The sequence below is a fragment of the Pan troglodytes genome, chromosome 4 (genome assembly GCF_028858775.2).
Source record: "Pan troglodytes isolate AG18354 chromosome 4, NHGRI_mPanTro3-v2.0_pri, whole genome shotgun sequence".
In the NCBI taxonomy this organism is placed as follows: domain Eukaryota; kingdom Metazoa; phylum Chordata; class Mammalia; order Primates; family Hominidae; genus Pan; species Pan troglodytes.
In genome coordinates, this window is record NC_072402.2 from 154,610,458 (window position 1) to 154,629,805 (window position 19,348).

Genomic DNA, 19,348 nt, shown 5'->3' on the forward strand with positions numbered 1-19,348 from the left:
CTGATCCGGCAGTTAATAAAGGAGATGTTCTGATAGGCATAAGGAGCTCAACTGTGACCTATGGGCAGATGTCATCCAGAGACAGATTTTGCTATAAATATTTCTCAATCTCAGAACTGCTCTGAGATTGAATGGACTCCCTTGCGTGTGGTAAGGAGTTCACCGTCACTGAAAGTGTTCAAGTGTACTGTGAAAGATCACTTAGCGGTGATTCTACAGAGATGATTAGAGCATGGACAGAGAAGTTGTGGTCTCTAAAGTACCTTTCATTCATGAAACTAAAGCAAGACTGGATCAATGACATCCATGGAATAAGTGAGTCTTTTTTATGAAACAAAGAAATCTACTAAGACTTATTTTGACACTGGAGTGTCATGCCCCCATCCTCAATCTAACATGCTACTGCATTGTTAGAGGGTAAAAAGGCCGTCTTCGTCTTCCCTTCCATGCTGCATGTCATTGAGGACATTTTTACTATCTCCAATGTAGTCTAGCCTGTAAACAGAAAAGAGGGGCTCATAACGGGAAACACAAGACTAGAAAACAAAACAAAAGACAGATGCTGCTAAGTTACAGTGCAATTACCCTTAAAGTTCAAAGGGCTCACAGTTCATTTAGTCTAAGCTCCACATTTTACAGATGGGAAAACTGAGGCTGCAGGGGAAAAAGAGTTTCTGCCAATCCATTATAATGACATAAAAAACATTCTTAGCAAAATAAAAAATCATGATTTCAATACGTTTATTTACCAAAAGGTCTCTAAGTGTGACCTTGAAAGGTCACCTTGCTGCGTGTCAATTTTCCTTCTTGCTAATACATATTGTGGTATTAATGCAACTAATTAGTGAATGCAATTAATTAGGCAAGGCCTTCATTAATAATTTATGCCTTTTTTTAAAATTTCTTTTCCAAAAGCTATAGAATAGGGCAAATAGCTAAAATCCCTTACTAGAGAATCTTCAAATACTATTTTTAAAAAGGCCCCAAAACAAGCTGCTCCCATGGTCTAACTGGGCAGAGGAACCAACTCCCAGGAATAATATTCTACATGCTTTTTTCATTTTCCATACTGCCAACTCTCCTCAATAAACTCCAGTTTAACAACGGCCTCTTAAACTAACTTACCCATAGGTGAACAAAAAATTTCAGAGTAAAGTGCCATATCACCTTCTTTCTTTTGCATGCTATACTTCTATTAATCCCACCTGCCTTGGTACTGGCATTTTGCTCAGAGTGTTAACCAAGACACAGGTTAATGTGAGCTAAATCTGCACAACTTTTTCACTTCTAATGTCACATCTTTCCAACTCTATGTGTAATCGTAACACAAACTCAAGTCATTAAACCACTGAGTAGTAGCTAATCATTTGTAACAGCTCGTACAATCATTACAACACCCATTCATGCAAGATAGATTACCTTGTGTGTTTCTGCGAACAATAGGTTTCCATGAGTTTCCCTGAAAAGACAAGGCCACAGTGTGAGCAGAGTGGCTGCGGTGCATAGAACATGCAAAATGCTGGGGGAATTCCAGTGCTGCCCCGCAAAGAGCAGATATGGGCCAAAGGTGAGAACCGGTGGCTGGCTTTGGCAGAAAAAGCCATTCCCTTTCCCAGGTCAAACACTTGCTATTTTAACCACAGTTAGTGCTCATCAATTACCAAGTTGTTCCAACATTCTGGGCAATGGTGTTAAGCTATTTCATTCTGAGTCATCTGCCTGTCCAGAATTCAAGCACTCACTTGGGTTTCAAAACACTTCTTTACGAGACATACTCAGAATTTTCCAAAACTGTAATCATGCCTTTGTATGAAGGCTAACAGCAGGATTCCAGTAAATTTTAAATTTGCTTTTGCACCTGGGGCAGGTGTTGAAATATACAAGTTTCATTATTATTCAAATCAGCTGAGATGGTTACTAGTCTCATCTCCTGACATACTGCCCTGAAACAGCTTTTGTTAATGAGTACAGAACAATTTATCCCCATTTTACAACAGTACCAGGTGCCACGTGCCTATAATTTGCCTGAAAACCATAAGCTGTTTCATGGCTGTTTTTGTAGCATTTTAAAACTTTTGGGGGCGGGGGGCAGGGGTGGGATGGAGGTGCAAGGTCATGGAGCAGCTTGCTAACTTAATGAAAACTACAGACCTTGTCCCCTGAAAAATGCAGGCATGAACACATAAACACTTTTGCATGTGATTTCAAAGGATTCACATTACCCTTGAAGTCCATCTGTGGCCTCCAGGTTAAGAAAGCTTGCTTTTAGGGAACATATAAGAAAACCAGGATCACGCCAGGCATGGTGGCTCATGCCTGTAATCCCAGAGCTTTGGGAGGCTAAAGTGGGTGGATCACCTGAGGTCAGGAGTTTGAGTCCAACCTAGCCCACATGGTGAAACCCCCTCCTACTAAAAATACAAAAATTAGTCCCGTGTGATGGCATGAACCTGTAGTCTCAGCTACTCAGGAGGCTGAGGCAGGAGAATCACTTGAACCCAGGAGGCGGAGGTGCAGTAAGCTGAGATCACGCCACTGCACTCCAGCCTGGACAACAGAATGAGACTCTCTCAAAAAAAAAAAAAAAAAAAAAAAGAAGAAGAAGAAAACCAGGATTGTTCATGGTCTTTGTCCTGCAAAAATCCTAGCCAAAAGAAGAGACAAGCTAGGGTTTTCCCAACCAAAGAACAGAGAAAGTGAACAAAGTAGGAAATAGTACTTTCCTCTTAAGGCAGTAATAGGGATAAAATGAATTAGGCACATCAAGAGTATACCATCAGGACTGGCACAGAAATGTCCAATAAATGAAGGTGCTCTTCTGCTTTTTTTCCTTTTCCAAAACGTAAACTCTACCAGGAGGTTAATACACAGAGTCATTAGCAGCTTGGGGAGAATGAACTTACCTGTTACTTCCCTGGCTGGGATGGGAACAATGGCAGAACTGAGCCTCTTTGGGGAGGGATAAAGGGGAAGGAAGTGGAGACAACTCCAGATCCTCCAGCAGTCGCCAGGGTTCTGAAGTGCTCCATCACCTGGCCCTCCCTCCTTACCTCTCAGGAGAAACGCCACAAACAATGCGAAGAGCACAAATCCCAAGGAGGGGGCGATGATCATCAGTAGTTGGGAGATGGGCATTTCATTCTTCATTGACATGGGTATTCCATCCATCTGATGGGACACAGGCAAGGAGATGGACCCAGTCACTGCTAGATGCCACCCTCACAAGATGACATCCCAGCCCAATAGCACCTTACAACCACCAGCAGTTTCACTACATTTCACCACCTTTTGTCAAAAATCTCTGAAAACCCAAAACACGTGACCCATATCCCAAAATTTTCCGAAGTGTTAGACATCAGGCATAAGGAGCTGTGGGACTCAGGGGTCTGAGGATAAAAAATAACTGTTGTGAGCTGTGTTCTCCATGGTCAAATCTCTTTCCTAGCCACTGCTCAAATCCTCTGAGCTCTCCCTAGCCCTGTGCCACTCTTATCATGGCTGACTTAGGCTTCTAGAGAAAACAGGATGAAAGAGAAAATGAAACTTAATTTCACATTTTCTACAGCAGTGGTTCTCAAAGTCTAGATGGGGGGCCCATGAGATCAAAATGATTTTCATGAGACATTTTTTGCCATTTTCACTATCATTCTGTCATGAGATATACAGTGTACTTTCCCAGAGGCTATGTGATGTGTGATGTCATTGCTGTCACTTACACAGAATGTGGAAACAGAGATGAGAATCCCTCTGTCTCCTATTCAGCCAGATATTAATGAGATTTGCAAAAAATGTAAAACAATGCCATATTTCTCACTAATTTTTTCATTCATTTTTCTCACTAATATTTTTTCAAAATAGAGTTAGTTAGTTGCCATAAAACATGTTATGTTAGCACAAAGTGAGTTTGTTGTTATTTTTAAATAAATTGATTGTTTTTAATGTTTAAAATACAGATACCTGTATAACAAACTTGCACATGTACCCCTGAACCTAAAGGAAAAGTTCAAACTTTTTTTTTTTTAATTTTAAAAAATGAGATGGTGTCTCGCTATGTTGCTCAGGCTGGGCTCAAGCTCCTGCCATTGCTGGGATTAAATTTTTTTTTTTTTTTTTTTGACACAGAGTCTCACTCTGTCAGCCAGGCTGGAGTGCAGTGGTGCAATCTCAGCTCACTGCAACCTCTGCCTCCCGAGTTCAAGCAATTCTCCTGCCTCAACCTCCCACGTAGCTGGGGTTACAGGCATGCATATCCAAGCCCGGCTAATTTTTGTGTTTTTAGTACAGATGGGTTTCCACCATGTTGGCTAGGCTGGTCTCAAACTCCTGACCTCAAGTGATCTGCCCACCTCAGCCTCCCAAAGTGCTGGGATTATAGGCATGAGCCACTGCACCCGGCCTAAAAAATTTTTTTAATTGTAAAAATGTCTCAGTTTTTTCTGCTGAGCAGTCTAGAGAATCAAAAACCAAGTCTCAGTTTTAAGAAACTGATTTTTTTTTTTCTTTTGTAGAGACAAGGTCTTGCTCTTGCCCAGGCTGGAGTGCAATGGCAATGATTACAGCTCACTGCAACCTTGAATTCCCAGGTTCAAGCAATCCTCCCACCTCAGCCTCCTGAGTAGCTGGGACTACAGGCATGCATCACGATGCCTGGCTATTTTTTTTTTTTTTTAATTTTGTGTAGAGACAGAGTCTCACTATTTTGCCCAGGCTGGTCTTGAACTCCTGGGCTCAAGCAATCCTCCTGCCTCGGCTTCCCAAAGTGGGATTACAGGAGTGTGCCACAAGACCCAGGCTGTTATTTTGTTTGAGACAGGGTCTCTCTCTGTTGCCTACGTTGTAGTGCAGTGGCACAAACAAGGCTCACTGCAGCCTCAACCTCCTGGACTCAAGTGATCCTCCCACCCCAGCCTCCCAAAGTAGCCAGGATTATAGGTACATGATACCACACTTGGCTATTTTTTTTTTAATTTTTATTTTTGTAGAGACAGGGGTCTCGCCCTGTTGCCCAGGCTAGAAACTGAGTTTCAAACGTTTAAAAAGACCTTGTGAAAGTCCCCACTGCCAGTAACATGTTCAAGGTGGTTTAGAGGTCCATGGGGCTGACCAGCCTGAGCCTACTCACCTTCAAAGTCTATGCGACACCAAAAAAGGACTCCCCTCCCCAAAATCCCATGAAGGTTTATGAGTTTTACTCTACTAAGTTCTCGAGGGCTAATCTAAACATGCAGATGAGTCAAGGACCCAGCTTAGGAAAGCATCTCTCAGCTTTGACATTATCAAGAGCTATATAAAAGTTGGTGTCAGGAAAGGTACTCCTAAATAAAGCCCAAGATGTAAAGTTTGGTTCAATGGGGGTGAGACAGCTATGAATATCTCCAAAATGCACCTGCTGGATTTTTTCCAAGACTGGGTGTTATTGGTTTTGCTGGCCTTGTTGGACTTCTTTTGGCTAGAGGTTCAAAAATAAAGAAGCAGGCATTTCTACCCAGTTTCATAGGATTAGCAGCCTCTATCCATTATCCACAGCAAGCCATCGAGTTTGTGCAGGTCAGAAAGGAGATATTATATGACCAGGGTTTATGAGGATACATAGTCGTGGAAGATTTTTGGAAGGAGAACTTTCTAAAGCCAGGAAATGTGAGGAATTCATCTGAAAATAAATAGAAAATTCCATGCTCTACACATTTTAATCAGTTACAGGTAAGCAACAGAAACTTCATATGGTCAATCATTATTTTTACAGAAAAATAGCAGAGAAGTCAGTATTGAATATATTAAACTGGCTTTCTTCTTCAGGAAAAACTATACTAGGTCTCTGTTATCTTGGGTGATGCCATCCTACAAGCAAACAAATCTGAAATCCTTTCACTTAGAGATAAGGCACAAGGCTTAGAACTCCCTGTACTCATTTTGCTATTTACATACATGATTAAAATCCAAGTTAAAAAAAGAAAAAGAGAGAGAGAGAGAGAATATAGGCCAGGCATGTTGGCTTACGCCTGTAATCCTGGCACTTTGGGAGGCCAAGATGGGTGGATCACTTGAGGCTAGGAACTCAAGACCAGCCTGGCCAACATAATGAAACCACATCTCTGTTAAAAATATAAAAAATCAGCCGGGCATGGTGGCATGTGCCTGTAATCCCAGCTACTCAGGAGGCTGAGGCAGGCGAATCGCTTGAACCCAGGAGGCAGAGGTTGCGGTGAGTCAAGACTGCGCCACTGCACTCCAGCCTGGGCAAGAGTGAGACTTTGTCTCAAAAAAAATTGAGAACTGCTGCTCTGCAGGCAGGCATTGGGGCATCTTGCTGGGGCTATGCCATCTCCATTGACCAAGATATGCTCTCTCCCTCTCTTCCTGTTCCATTCTGTAACACACAGAATCCCAGAGACAGTGGGCACAGCAACCAGGACAGGACAACAGACAGTGTCTGAGAGAGAGATGAGGAAGAAGAAAGAGGGGATGGGGAAACTTTACTTATCCTTTACAGACTTCTGTACTGCCTGAAGCTTTCACTTAAAATGGCTTGAATCACTTTTGTAATAATAAAAATAGCACCCTCAGAAAACAAGAGAAATATTGATGGCAGGTGTTGATTCTGCAGTATGTCATGAACTCTGGGTCACGCAGACGGAACACACAATGATCTTGCATGTTTTTTATATTTTTTTCTTTTTGCTTTTCAAAGTATTGGCACATACAGATGTAACAATCAAGGTTATTTCTGCCAAGAGTACAAGTCTATAAATTATTGGGCTATTTCATAATTGTTGCAATGAATTTTGCGACAGCAATATCCTGCTTTTCCTAGTCCATCTCTGCAAACCTCTGTGGATTTTTTGTTTGTTTGTTTTTTGTTTTGTTTTGTTTTAAGAGACACAGTCTCACTCTGCCACCAGGCTGGAGTGCAATAGCGCCATCTTGGCTCACTGCAACCTCTGCCTCCTGGGTTCAAGCAAGTCTCATGCCTCAGCCTTCTGGGTAGCTGGGACTACAGGCATGTGCCACCACACCTGGCTAATTTTTGCATTTTTGATAGAGATGGGGTTTTGCCGTGTTGGCCAGGGTGATCTCAAATTTCTGGCATCAAGTGATCTGCCCACCTTGGCCTCCCAAAGTGCTGGGATTATAGGCATGAGCCACCATGCCTGGCCACTACTGTGGATTTTTACTATTTAAGTGATATACTTCAAATACTTCACAGATTTTTTACCTGTCCTGTTTTTGTTGTTTTGTTCTGCTCAGGAACTGCTGTATCAGATTCTGGGAAGGAAAAGAGAAGAAAATGGTTATATGTCTGGTTGGGGAATAAAATATCACATCCTGAAATAGGTAATTAAGAGTCCATCTGGAACTGCAGCTGATGTGTTTAATTATTTAATCCCGTGTTTTTTGTATAATCTATTTATGCATATTTGTTTTGATATGGTTTTAATGTAAATTTTATCTGCTATACAACGTTATCCCTGGGAACATCACCATTTTACAGATGAGTAGAGTCAGGCATTGGGCCAGTAGGCAATTGGCTCTAATTTTTCTGTAGGCTTCAGCAATTCATTCAGGATTTTTATCCGGCAAGAAAATTTGTCAGTTTTCTAGTTAACAAATATTTACTGAGCACCTATTATAGGCCATGCAGTGTGATCGCTATACCTTGGACCTCATAGAATTTACAACTTAGTGCAGAAAATGAAATGTAAAAATGTAATGTAAATAGTTGAAAACATAATTAGTTACGAGTACACAATTCTGGGAAAAATACAGTATAAGCAACATATCATGAGGATGCCAGGCTTGTTCTGGAGGGTCAAGGAAAACTTCCTTGAGAATGGGAGTTTATGCTGAGAGGTGGAGTCATGTATTCATAATCTATAGTTGAGTTACAAGGGAACCATACTGAGAATCTACCAAATGCTAAGCACTGTTCCAGGCACTAAGAATACTGTGAGACTGCAGCATGGCCCCTACCCTCAAGAAATTTACAGTCCATTAGAGAAGAGAGACCGAAAGATGATTTCAGCCTAACAGGCCAAAGGTAGTGATGGAGCACACACAGGCTGCTGGAAGGGCAGGTAGAGGGAGAAGCATTCAGCTCAACTTTGTAGTTCATTGAAAGTTTTATTAGAATAAAGTGTCATGAGGACAGAGTCCCTGTCTGCTTGTTCACTACCGAGACTCTGATACCACCTGGCATATACTTGGTGCTCAATAAATGTTTGTTGAATAACACTTCTGAGTTAAGGTCGTGTAAGAATTAGCCAGGCAAGGAATGATGGCAACGGTGTTTCAGGTGGACAGAACAGCATCAGCAAAGCTGTGGAAACAAGAAAGAGCATGGTGCCCATGTCAGATGGCAAGTGGCCATGAAGAGGTGAAATGAGGGGTGGTAGCTGCAAGAGATGAGACAGGTGAGCAAGAGCCAATCAGGGAAGGCCTTTGTTTCCTGATGGTAAGTCTCCATTGGATTCTGTAGGCAATGGAAAACCACAGAAATGTTTAAGCATGATATGGTCCAGTTAGGAGGATAAGGGAAGAGCCAAGAAGAGAGTTGTCATCTAATTCCAGGTCTGAAATTCAGAGCTAGTAAAACCAAAGAGAGAGAGAGATTTCAGAAATGCTTAGAAGGCAGAACAACAGGATATGGACATTGAATGTGGGGGTAAGAAAGAGAGAAAAGTCTTTGATACCTCACCAGTTCCTACTTGAGACACCTGGCCATGGCCTGAGCTGTCCACTAAGACTGAGAACAGGGGAAGGAGTGGAGAAGGGTAAGTCTAGGGGAGAAAAGTGATGAGTTCACATTTACAGTCACTGAGTGACCGTGGGGCACATGCAAGCACAATTCCCCTAACAAGCAGTTGATGCATTTGAATCTAAATCAAACTCAGGAAAAAAATGGTGCAGTTGGAAATACTGATTTGGGAGTCATCAGTATCCAGGGAGCAGTTGACCCCCTCAGAGTATATAAGAAATCTGGCCCGGGCACAGTGGCTCATGCCTGTAATCCCAGCACTTTGGGAGGCCGAGGTGGGCAGATCAAGAGGTCAAGAGATCAAGACCATCCTGGCCAATATGGTGAAACTAAAATACAAAATACAAAAATTAGCTGGCATGGTGGTGTGCGCCTGTAGTCCCAGCTATTCGGGAGGCTGAAGCAGGAGAATCGCTTGAACCCAGGATGGGGAGATTGCAGTGAGCCGAGATTGCCCCACTGCACTCCAGCCTGGCAACAGAGAGAGACTCCATCTAAAAAAAAAAGACAGAAAGAAATCCATGGGCTGCATGTTCAGAGAGAAGAGCATGGATCCTGGAAAACGTCAGCATTAAACAGTAGGCAGAGGAGGTGGAGGAGAAAAAAAAAAAAGAGAAGAAATGGTCAGAGAGATCAGAAAGTAAGAGCAGTATCAGAAGCCAGGGCAAGGAAGAAAACATCCAGGAGGGATGTAAAGTCATATGTACAATAAAGTCTTAAAATAGAAACAGAGCTTAAATAAAACACACAGGCAGAGGTCCTGGATATAATAAATACCTAAGCTAATAATTAATGAAATTGATCATTGTTTCCCCAGAGCTTCCTTTGTACTTAAGGCAAAAGGATAAATGTGGTAGATATCGTAAGGCTCATAATTTGGTATCAAGAGCTGATTTGTTCATCAGGAAAGTGACTTGTTAAATGCCTAGGAACAAAGGGGAAATTCAGCATGTTTTCATATCCTAGAACTAAGTTATTGTTGTTCTTCTCTCTGCAATTATCCCCTAGAGCTGAAAATTGCAGGTAAGAATTCAAAACTCCTACCCCTGTTCTGTCAAAATCCTGTTGTATTACAATCATTTGTGATGAATAAGCCTGAAATTGAAACTATCAAACAGAAAAGCCAGCCTGGGTCAGTTTTGTCACAGCTAATCTGTATTTTAAATTGGAATCATCCAATGGGAGAGACATTTCGCAAACACAAACGCTGCTGCGTGATACCAAACAGCACTTTTTTCTTTCTTCTTCTTCTTCTTCTGAAGATGCTAAAAGCCCAAATGGGAAGCACTCCAAGGGCTACAGTGTCATACACAGAATGGCAACACTGAGAACAAGTTGACTGTGATTTTTCTTCCTTGTGAAAAGTAGCCATGCCAGTGGCAAGGGGATGGGGTTAGACAAGGCAAAACTACTGATTTCCAGGTTGTCTGTGTTCCCCCAGCCCTTAGATTCTCAAGGCCCTGAGCTCTGACACATGTACATTGAGACAAAGGCAGGAGCCTCCCAGAACTTGGTAGTAAAGCAATTCTGCAAGAGGGAAGTATAATGAGTAGCATAGTATCACTACCCCCTCTCCCCACCAAATCACATCCACCCAGAACCTCAGACTGTGACATTGTTTAGAAATAGTGTCCTTGCAGATGTAATTAGTTAAGCTCTTGAGACGAAATCATTCTACATTTAGGGTAGGCCCTAAATCCAATGATTGGTGTCCTTAAGAGAAGGGGTCACAGAGAGACACACACAGAGAAGGTCATGTGAAGACGAGAGAGATGGGAGTGATGCTGTCATAAGCCAGGGAATCCCTGGAGTACCAGAAGCTAGGAAGAGGCAAGGAAGGGTTCTCCTTTAGAGCCTCCAGGGAGAGCATGGCTGTGTCAACCCCTTGATTTGTCAGACTTCTGCCCTCCAGAACTGAGAGAGAATGAAAATTTCCGTTGTTTTAAGTTTGTGGTACTTTGTGTTACAGCAGCCCCAGGAAATAAATTCAAAGGAATCAACACACAAAGAATGAAAGCAACCTTAAACAGGGGTAACCAACCTAAAAAAAAGTCAGGAAGTGGGTGCTGAGCACAGGTAAGAAGACTAAATCCAATGAAAGATCCTAGTATTAAACTCCAAAGAGTATAAATCTAATGTCATATTGTTATTAAAATTCCATTGAACATTATTTATTTATTTATTTTGGAGACAGAGTCTCGCTCGGTCACCCAGGCTGCAGTGCAGTGGCGCAATCTTGGCTCGCTGCAACCTCCGCCTCCCAGGTTGAAGCGATTCTCATGCCTCAGCCTCCCAAGTAGCTGGGATTACAGGTATGCACCACCAATTTTTTGTATTTTTAGTAGAGACAGGGTCTTGCTATGTTGCCCAGAGCAGTCTCAAACTCCTGGCCTCAAGTGATCCGCACGCCTCGGCCTCCAAAGTGCTGGGATAACAGGCATGAACCACTGCACCCAGCCTCACACTGAATATTTAATCCTCACAAGCAACCCTATGAGACAGACATTATGCCATATTGCCAGTGGAAAAAATGAGGCCCATGGGGTTGAGCAATGTGATGGAGGTTGGACAGGTGGTAGTTGTGGAGCTGGGATTTGAACTGTTTGACTGACATAAATACCTATACTGTTAACAACCTCATTATGCTGGAGCTCAAGTGCCTTGTACCATATAAATAGCATGTCCTACTGACAGAAGAAAGGAATGTTCAGGACAGTGATTTGCATTGAATGTAGAAAAAGGATAGTTTAGGACAGTGGTCTCTAAAGAGGGCTCGGTACTCACCATGAGTGTAGCAGGCAATCCACTGGCTGTGGGGAAAATGACAACTTCTATTTACATTTATTTATACCTTATCTTTTAAACATTTTCCAGAAGGATATATTTCATACTGTACTGAACAAATTGGTAAACCAATATAAATAAGCATCTTAATAACAAGAATACATTATTTTTCATCAGAACACATTATTAGTCTGGTCTAGAGAAGAAGAAGGAGTCATTCATCTCTCAAATGTAGTTTGGAGACTGTGGTCAGCAAAATAATGACACCCAAATATGTCCATGTCCTAATCTTCAGAAACTGTGAATATGTTCTCTTCCATGGCAAAAGAGATTTTGCAATGTCATTAAGCTAAGGATCTTGTGATGAGAAGATTATCCTGGGTTATCTGGTGGGTCTCATGTAATTACAAGGGTCCTTATGAGGAGGTGGCAAGAAGGTTAGAGAAGAAGTCAGAGGATGTGTGATAAAGGAAGAAGATATCACAGAGAGAGAGAGATATTTGAAGATGCTATGCTGCTGACTTTGAGGATGAAGGAAGGAGTCACAAGCCAAGGAATGCCTCTAGGAGCTAGAAAAAGCAAAGAAACAAATTATCCCCTAACAAATCCAGTATGAATATAGCCCTGCCAACACCTTGATTTTAGAGCTTCTACCCTTCACAACTCTGAGATAATAAATTTGTGTGTTAAGCCAGTAAGTTTGAGGTCATTTGTTACAGCAGCAACAAGAAACTAATACAGAGACAGTGGTCCCTAAGACCTTCCAAAAGAACAGTTGTTCTGGGACAGGCACAAGATATGAAAGGAAGATTGACTTTTCATGTTAACATTTTTTGCATGCTTTGTACTTTTTCCATGAGTGTGTATGATGTATCTTAAATTAATTAAAACTTAAACATTAACAAAACAATCTTAACATTAACTCCACTTTTCCTGGGTCTGTGGATTCACCAAACCTTCTGGTTAATGTTAGATTTTTCTATAGGATGAGAATATATTTACAGGAGGATTACAGGTTAGATCTCTTGGCAGCTAGAATTCTCACTGTAAGTTAGTAAATTGGCTTTCTAGCTTGTATTTTGGTCTCTTGAGTTCTTGGTAGGCATGGGCACTCTGGTAAAATGAAATTCCTGTAACACTTAACCTTAGATCTTGGAGTATTGCCAAGGGCTTGCCCCTCAGCCTTCCTCACTGTGGCATCCTGGGACTCTCTGCCATCACTAAGTATTTATGTCAACTTTCCTGGCTACGCGACCTTGGCTAAGATACTTTCCTTCTCTGAGCCATAGTTTCTTCATCTGAAAATATTAATATTTCACCAACTGATCTCCTATATCCTTTTTAACCTTTCTAATTCTGGATATCTTTTTTCAAAGAATTTTACTGAGAAAAATTATCATTACACAGTATTCTTTTAAAACGATATAAAACTACGCTTAGTATAGGGAATGAGTATGCAAATACTTAAAAATACATACAGAAATACAATTGTGTATTCTTAAATATTTGCATACTCATTCCCCAAAGAAAACTAAAAAGAAACATAAAGACTAAATACACCTGCTTTCAAGTAGAAATATCAAGACAATTAAAATTATTCTTCCTAGTACCATTTTAATTTTGTCTAATTTCTAAATTTTCTCAAATGTGACTTTTCAATGGTAAAATATTATTTGTATCATGTGTTCATCACTGGAAACTCCACGATGCTTGAGGCAAGAGCAAACTCTCGGGGTGTTTATCATTTCCCTGAAGCAGCGTCAAAGCGACCTTCTATGTGAAACTTTGAAGACAGGTGTTAGAAACCCAGTAACCCACAGCCAAAAAAGGACACCCTCCAGATCTAAAAGTACTGACATGGAAAGCTGCACAATAGATATATACTGCTTGTTTTTTAAGTCCAAAGAATTTTTAACAGTAAGTACACATAAAACCCAACAAAGGCCTGTGAGGGTTAATATACTAGTTAATTATATTGTGCCAGCGTCAGTTTCCTGGATTGGACAATGTTCTATAGTTAGGTAAGATGTGATCATTGGGGGACACTGGAGGAATATATAGGAGAACCTCACTGCACTATTTTTGCAAGTTTTCGTGAGACGAAAATTATTTGAAAACAAGCATTAAAGAAAACAGTTTAAGGGCTGAGTGCAGTGACTCACGCCTGTAATCCCAGCACTTTGGGAGGCCGAGGCGGATGGATAACCTGAGGTCAGTTCAAGACCAGCCTGGCCAACATGGTTAAACCCTGTCTCTACTAAAAATGCAAAAATTAGCCAGGCGTGGTGGTGGGTGCCTGTAATCCCAGCTACTCCGGAGGTTGAGGCAAGAGAATGGCTTGAGCCTGGGAGGTGAAGGTTGCAGTGAGCCGAGATCGTGCCACTGCACTCCAGCCTGGGCAACCGAGTAAGACTCTGTCTCAAAAAAAGAAAAGAAAAGAAAAGAAAATGGTTTAAATATCAGCCATTTCACATTGTTCTATCGAATATATGAATGGTATATAGCAGCTTTGTGGTAAAGATTTCTTGAATGAAACTAATGAAATTTAAAGTGAGTTTAAAAGAATATAGAATGATTTTGAAAAGAAAAAATTGAAAGTTTTTGTGAAAAACAATAATCTATTGTTATGAGGAAAATTAAAAAGACTGGGCAAGGGTGGTGACTCATGCCTGTAATTCTAGCACTTTGGGAGGCCAAGGTGGAAGGGTCGTTTGGGGCCACAACTTTGAGACCAGCCTGGGAAACATATCAAGATGCTCTCTCTACAAAAAATTTTTGTAACAAATTAGCCAGGCATTCTAGGCTGCAGTGAGCTATGACTGGTTCACTGCACTACAGCTTGGGCAACAGAGCGAGATCTCGCCCCCCAACCCCCCCCCAAAAAAAGCTGAAAAGTGAAAGGATATAGTCCAAACTGTAACAGTGATAATCTCTTTATCTGTTCATGGTTGAGAGTGTAGTTTTGTTTTGTTTTGTTTTGTTTGAGACAGAGTCTCACTCTGTCTCCCAGACTGGAGTGTAGTGGTGCGATCTTGGCTCACTGCAACCTCCACCTCCCAGGTTCAAGCGATTCTCCTGCCTCAGTCTCCTGAGTGGCTGGGATTACAGGCCCAGCTAATTTTTGTATTTTTGGTAGAAATATGGTTTCATCATGTTGGCTAGGCTGGTCTCAAACTCCTGACCTTGAGGAGCTGTGATCCACCCACCTTGGCCTCCTAAAGTGGTGGGATTATAGGTGTGAGCCACCGTGCCCGGCCCTTTCTGGCCCTTTACGGAAAAAGTTTGCAGATCCCTATTGGTCTACTGGTGCAAAAACAACCCCCATGGTATCAAGGAATTAATTTAATTGTAAGAGCCTTCAGAAGTTAGGGTAATGATAGACTTCCTTTTCAACATGGCTATGCTTACCGTGGTACACCAGAACCTGCTTTGTCACTTAATTAGAACTGTGCTATGTGCAGTTCTGAAATGGCATTACAATTTTAGACAAGAAGATCTTTTAAGAATCCACTTTTAATATCATCCCCGTTCCCATCCTATTCATAGAAACTTGCTTTAAAATTAGAAGAGACTTTCTCTTTGAATACATTTATTGAGCTCTTACTATGTGCCAGGCACAGTTATAAGCACTTTGTATAAATTATAATTTTTTAAAAACCTAGAGACAGGGTCTTGTTCTGTCGCCTAGGCTTGAGTGCAGTGCGCAATCAGGGCTCACTGCAGCCTCAACCTCCCGGGCTCCGGCTCACGGTATCCTCCCACCTCACTTCTGCTTCCCAAATAGCTGGGACTACAAGTGTGTGCCACCACACCTAGCTAGTGTGTGTGGTTTTTTTGTTTGTTTGTTTGTTTGTTTTGTTTTGTTTTGTTTTGGTAGAGATGCAATTTTGCTATGTTGACCAGGCTGGTCTCAAACTCCTGGGCTCAAGTGATCCTCCCAACTCGTTCTCCCAAAGTGCTGAGATTACAAGTGTGAGCTACCATGCCCGGCCAAATTATCACATTTAATGTTCATAAACCCATTTTACAGATGGTAAACTGAGGCTGAAAGAAGTTACATTGATTGCCCAAGGTGACACAAACAAAGGAAATTTGAACCCAACTCTGAATGACTCAAAAAAAAAATGTTCTTAACGAATCTGACAGAAAAGAAAAAAAGCATATTATAATCCTACTTGAAAACACAAATTCTCGAATGAGTGAGCTTCGAGCCAGAAATCAACGGAAAAGAAGAGCACTCTGTCTTCTCAGTGGGTGCATTTTAAAACAGATATCACATATGTTGACTCATCATTGAATTCATAGATGCTGGGACTCATCTGTCCTATGTTTAAAACAAAATTAGTTCTGAAATAAGTCAACTCAAAGATACAACTTCAACGCGATCCTAGAATTTTAGAAGTGACAAGTGCAAGCCTTCAGAGAAGAGTTTCTTTTCTTTCATGGGTAGCCTCGGGCTTACGCTGCCCCCTGTGGGTCATGGGTGATATGGTCTTAAAAAATCCAAAAGACAGCAAAAGAATCCAAAAATCACAATCTGAATGTTTAAGAGTTGGGAGGGATTTGAAATTGTCTCCTCCAATTTCTTTTTTTTTAATTTGTCAAGAGGGAAGCTGAAATCTAGAGAGAAAAGTTCATTTGCGCAAGATTTTACAGTAAATAACAAAGGAAGGGACTATGTATTTTGCTGACCTCTACTCAGAATTCGTATTTTCTGACCTTTCCCAGCAGCACTAACACAAATCTGGAATTTCAAAACTCTTTTTGAAAGTGGAAGAACACATTTATTGAATTCGCATGCTTGCTTTAAATTCTAAAGGCCTTTACATGTTTTTATACACTTAAATGAATATATACACTGAAATGAATAAATCAACAGAGCATTACATACATCAGTCAGGCGTTCCTTAGTTCCAAGGGAAGAATTGGGTGGGGTCCATGTTGGTAATTTTGAAAGAGAACAGAGAGTAAGTTGTGTTGGCACCCAATGTGGTTCAGAAAGAGAAAGAAATGGTGAGATACTGTCACATTTCACGCAGATTAGGTAGATAGAAGGAAACCAGGGATTCTAGAACACCATTGTTCAAGAGGCACCTTGGTTCTGAACCTTGGCCTCAACCTTCCACTAGCAACAAAATCTCATCAACCTTGAGACACCCTAGCAACAAAATCTCATCAACCCTGTGAGAGCCTAGAGTCACCTCCTTAGGCTTCTGTTCCCATGTGCCAATAGCCGAGGGTCTCAGTAAAGCACAGATAAGACCTCATTCTTAATCCTTCATCACTGGACTCTCCTCTGGAGGGCAATGTCTAGCACTGGGCTTTGCCCACATTAGCTGATCAATAAATCTTCACTGAGACCAGGCGCGGTAGCTCATGCTTGTAATCCAGCGCTTTGGGAGGCCGAGGCGGCCAGATCTCTTGAACGCAGGAGTTCAAGACCAGCCTGGGCAACATAGGGAGACACCATCTCTACAAAATAAAAAAAATTAGCTGGGCATGGTGGTGCATGACTGTAGTCCCAGCTACTCAGGAGGCTGCAGCAGGAGGATCGCTTGAGCCCAAGAGATAAAGGCTGCAGTGAGCCATGATCACACCACTGCACTCCAGCCTGAGCTGCAGAACGAGACCCCATCTCAAAAACAGAAATAAATAAATTAACTAATCTTGATTGAGGGAGGTGGGAAGATCTGCATTTGACCTAAAACACTCAGAATTATTGATAACAACAACAATAATAATAAATGGCTACCATATACTGAGCACTTACTGCATGCCAAGTACAATGTGAAGTACTTCTCATGTTCTTAGTTAATTCTCAGAAAATGCTCGTCAGTAGTTCCCATTACTGCCCTCATCTCACAGTGGGAAACTTGTGGCCTGGAGAGGTCAGGCAACTTGCTCAAGTTGCATAGTAGGAAGGGACAGAGCAAATCTTGGAGCCAGGATCATCTAACTTCAAAGCCCAAACTCTTATCCTCTGGGCTCTATGGACTTTGGAAAATGTGGCAAGATGAGTGCTGGAGAGTGAATACAATGGGAAGAGTGGCTCACGCCTGTAATCCCAGCAGTTTGGGAGGCCGAGGTGGGCAGATCACCTGAGGTCAAAAGTTCAAAACCAGCCTGGCCAACATGGTGAAACCCCGTCTCTACAAAAGTACAAAAAAAAAAAAGAAAAAAAAATTAGCCAGGCATGATGGCGGGTGCCTGTAATCCCAGCTACTCAGGAGGTTGAGGTAGGAGAATCGCTTGAACATGGGAGGCAGAGATTGCAGTGAGCCGAGATGGCGCCCTTGCCCTCCAGCCTGGGTAAGAGAGCGAGACTCCGTCTGGAAAAAAAAAAAAAAAAAAAAAGGAAATGAAACCCCAGTCCTGTACCACCTGGATGGGTACAGTTTTTGGAAAAGAGATTCTAATAATCATTATTATCGATGATTATTATTGTGAGTACAATGTAAGCATCTGAAAGTGCACAAAGCACTTTCACATACATTATCTCATTGGAGCTTTAATATGAGTCTATGAGCTAAGTAAACTTGGGCAGACTTATTGAAAGAGGAGGAAATGAAAGCTCTGAGGGGTCCATATCTTGCCCAAGGCTGCATAGCTAATAATGAGAGCTAGTGAATGGTAGGGCAATGACATCTGATTCCAGGTTCCACTTCTTTTCCTCTCTAATATACTGCTGAGTATCACAGGGTTCAACAGCCCCCAGTTACAGATGGTAGATCTTACCAAAGGGCGTTTGTACCTTTATTTATTGACTTGTTTATAGGGCAGAAAACAGAGAGAGAGACCACACTGCAGAACTCACTGAGGTTTACTCATTTATTCTACCCGCTGTGAAATCAGAGACCTCTCCAGTGCCTAGAAACCCCTCCCTGGCTCTGCATCAGGGAGATGTTTTGGCCTACAGAGGGGCCACCCAGCTCAGTTTGTTAGCCATCAATGAGGACCTATCTCGGGGCTGGCTTTGTGTTCTATTTCAACAGTTCACCCCTTATTTCTTTTTCACTCTTTGTTTGTCTTACATGGACATACCTCTTTTAAAGCTTGGCAATTCTCTTTGATCTTATTTGGTTGACATTTCTGAAGGTGAGCTGTTAGATGCTAGAATTACATGGATTCAATTCCAATGTTATTAATAAAAAATTGTACAGTTGGTAGACTAGAATGCTATTGTGAGAAAAAATAATAAGAATCCAATTTTGTCTTTTTCCTTTATCCCCCAGCCGGGCTACCAACTGATTCAAGTCTGTGAACAGCACTGGGCATGACAGATAAAACAAATCTGTTAATACCTTATGAAAGATGTTGACTTTGAAATCAAGTGCATCCAATTTCTTTCTTCCTAACAATGGCATTGGTGAGTACAAATGTGGTTTCCTTCATTCCTCTGCCTTTCTCTGTTCCTTCTGCTGAACTTGCACTGAGAATGGCAATTCCTCCTACAACTTTTCCATGCCCTTGATCAGCGAAAGGCTCAGAAAATTGTCAGGTTCTGACAGGGCTCAATTTTATCTTTACTTTATTAAAATAGTGCAATGTAGGGCAATGAGCTCTAATTTGGGAGCCAGAAGAGACTCCTACCTAAGGACGAGTGCTCACTCCTCTTTAAACTTTTTAAATGTCTCTGTGCCTCAATTTCCTTATTTGTAAAATAAGGAGAGTGTACTATACTAGGAATTCCTAACTGCCTTCTTGGGACCAGGGCTGTGGCTTCAAAAGACTCATCTGAGGTTTGTTAAACATATGATTTCTTGACCCCACTGCCAGAGGTTCTCATCTGCAAGTCTTGGGTACACTAAGGAG

General features: G+C 41.6%; 1 protein-coding gene and 1 pseudogene across 1 annotated transcript in view; one reads left to right on the forward strand and one right to left on the reverse strand.

The window, feature by feature from the left end:
• Positions 1-303: 303 nt before the first annotated feature.
• The window catches only part of TIMD4 (T cell immunoglobulin and mucin domain containing 4), a 43,934-nt gene continuing 24,889 nt past the window's right edge, over positions 304-19,348 (reverse strand). The window contains exons 6-9 of the mRNA XM_518057.6: positions 7,214-7,263; positions 3,051-3,168; positions 1,420-1,459; positions 304-495 (exon numbers count right to left, since the gene is read on the reverse strand). Of these exons, the coding sequence (XP_518057.2) occupies positions 411-495; positions 1,420-1,459; positions 3,051-3,168; positions 7,214-7,263 (293 nt within the window). The 3' untranslated portion in view covers positions 304-410. The remainder of the gene's footprint in view (positions 496-1,419; positions 1,460-3,050; positions 3,169-7,213; positions 7,264-19,348) is intronic.
• On the forward strand, positions 5,070-5,664 carry LOC107974545 (MICOS complex subunit MIC26-like; annotated as a pseudogene).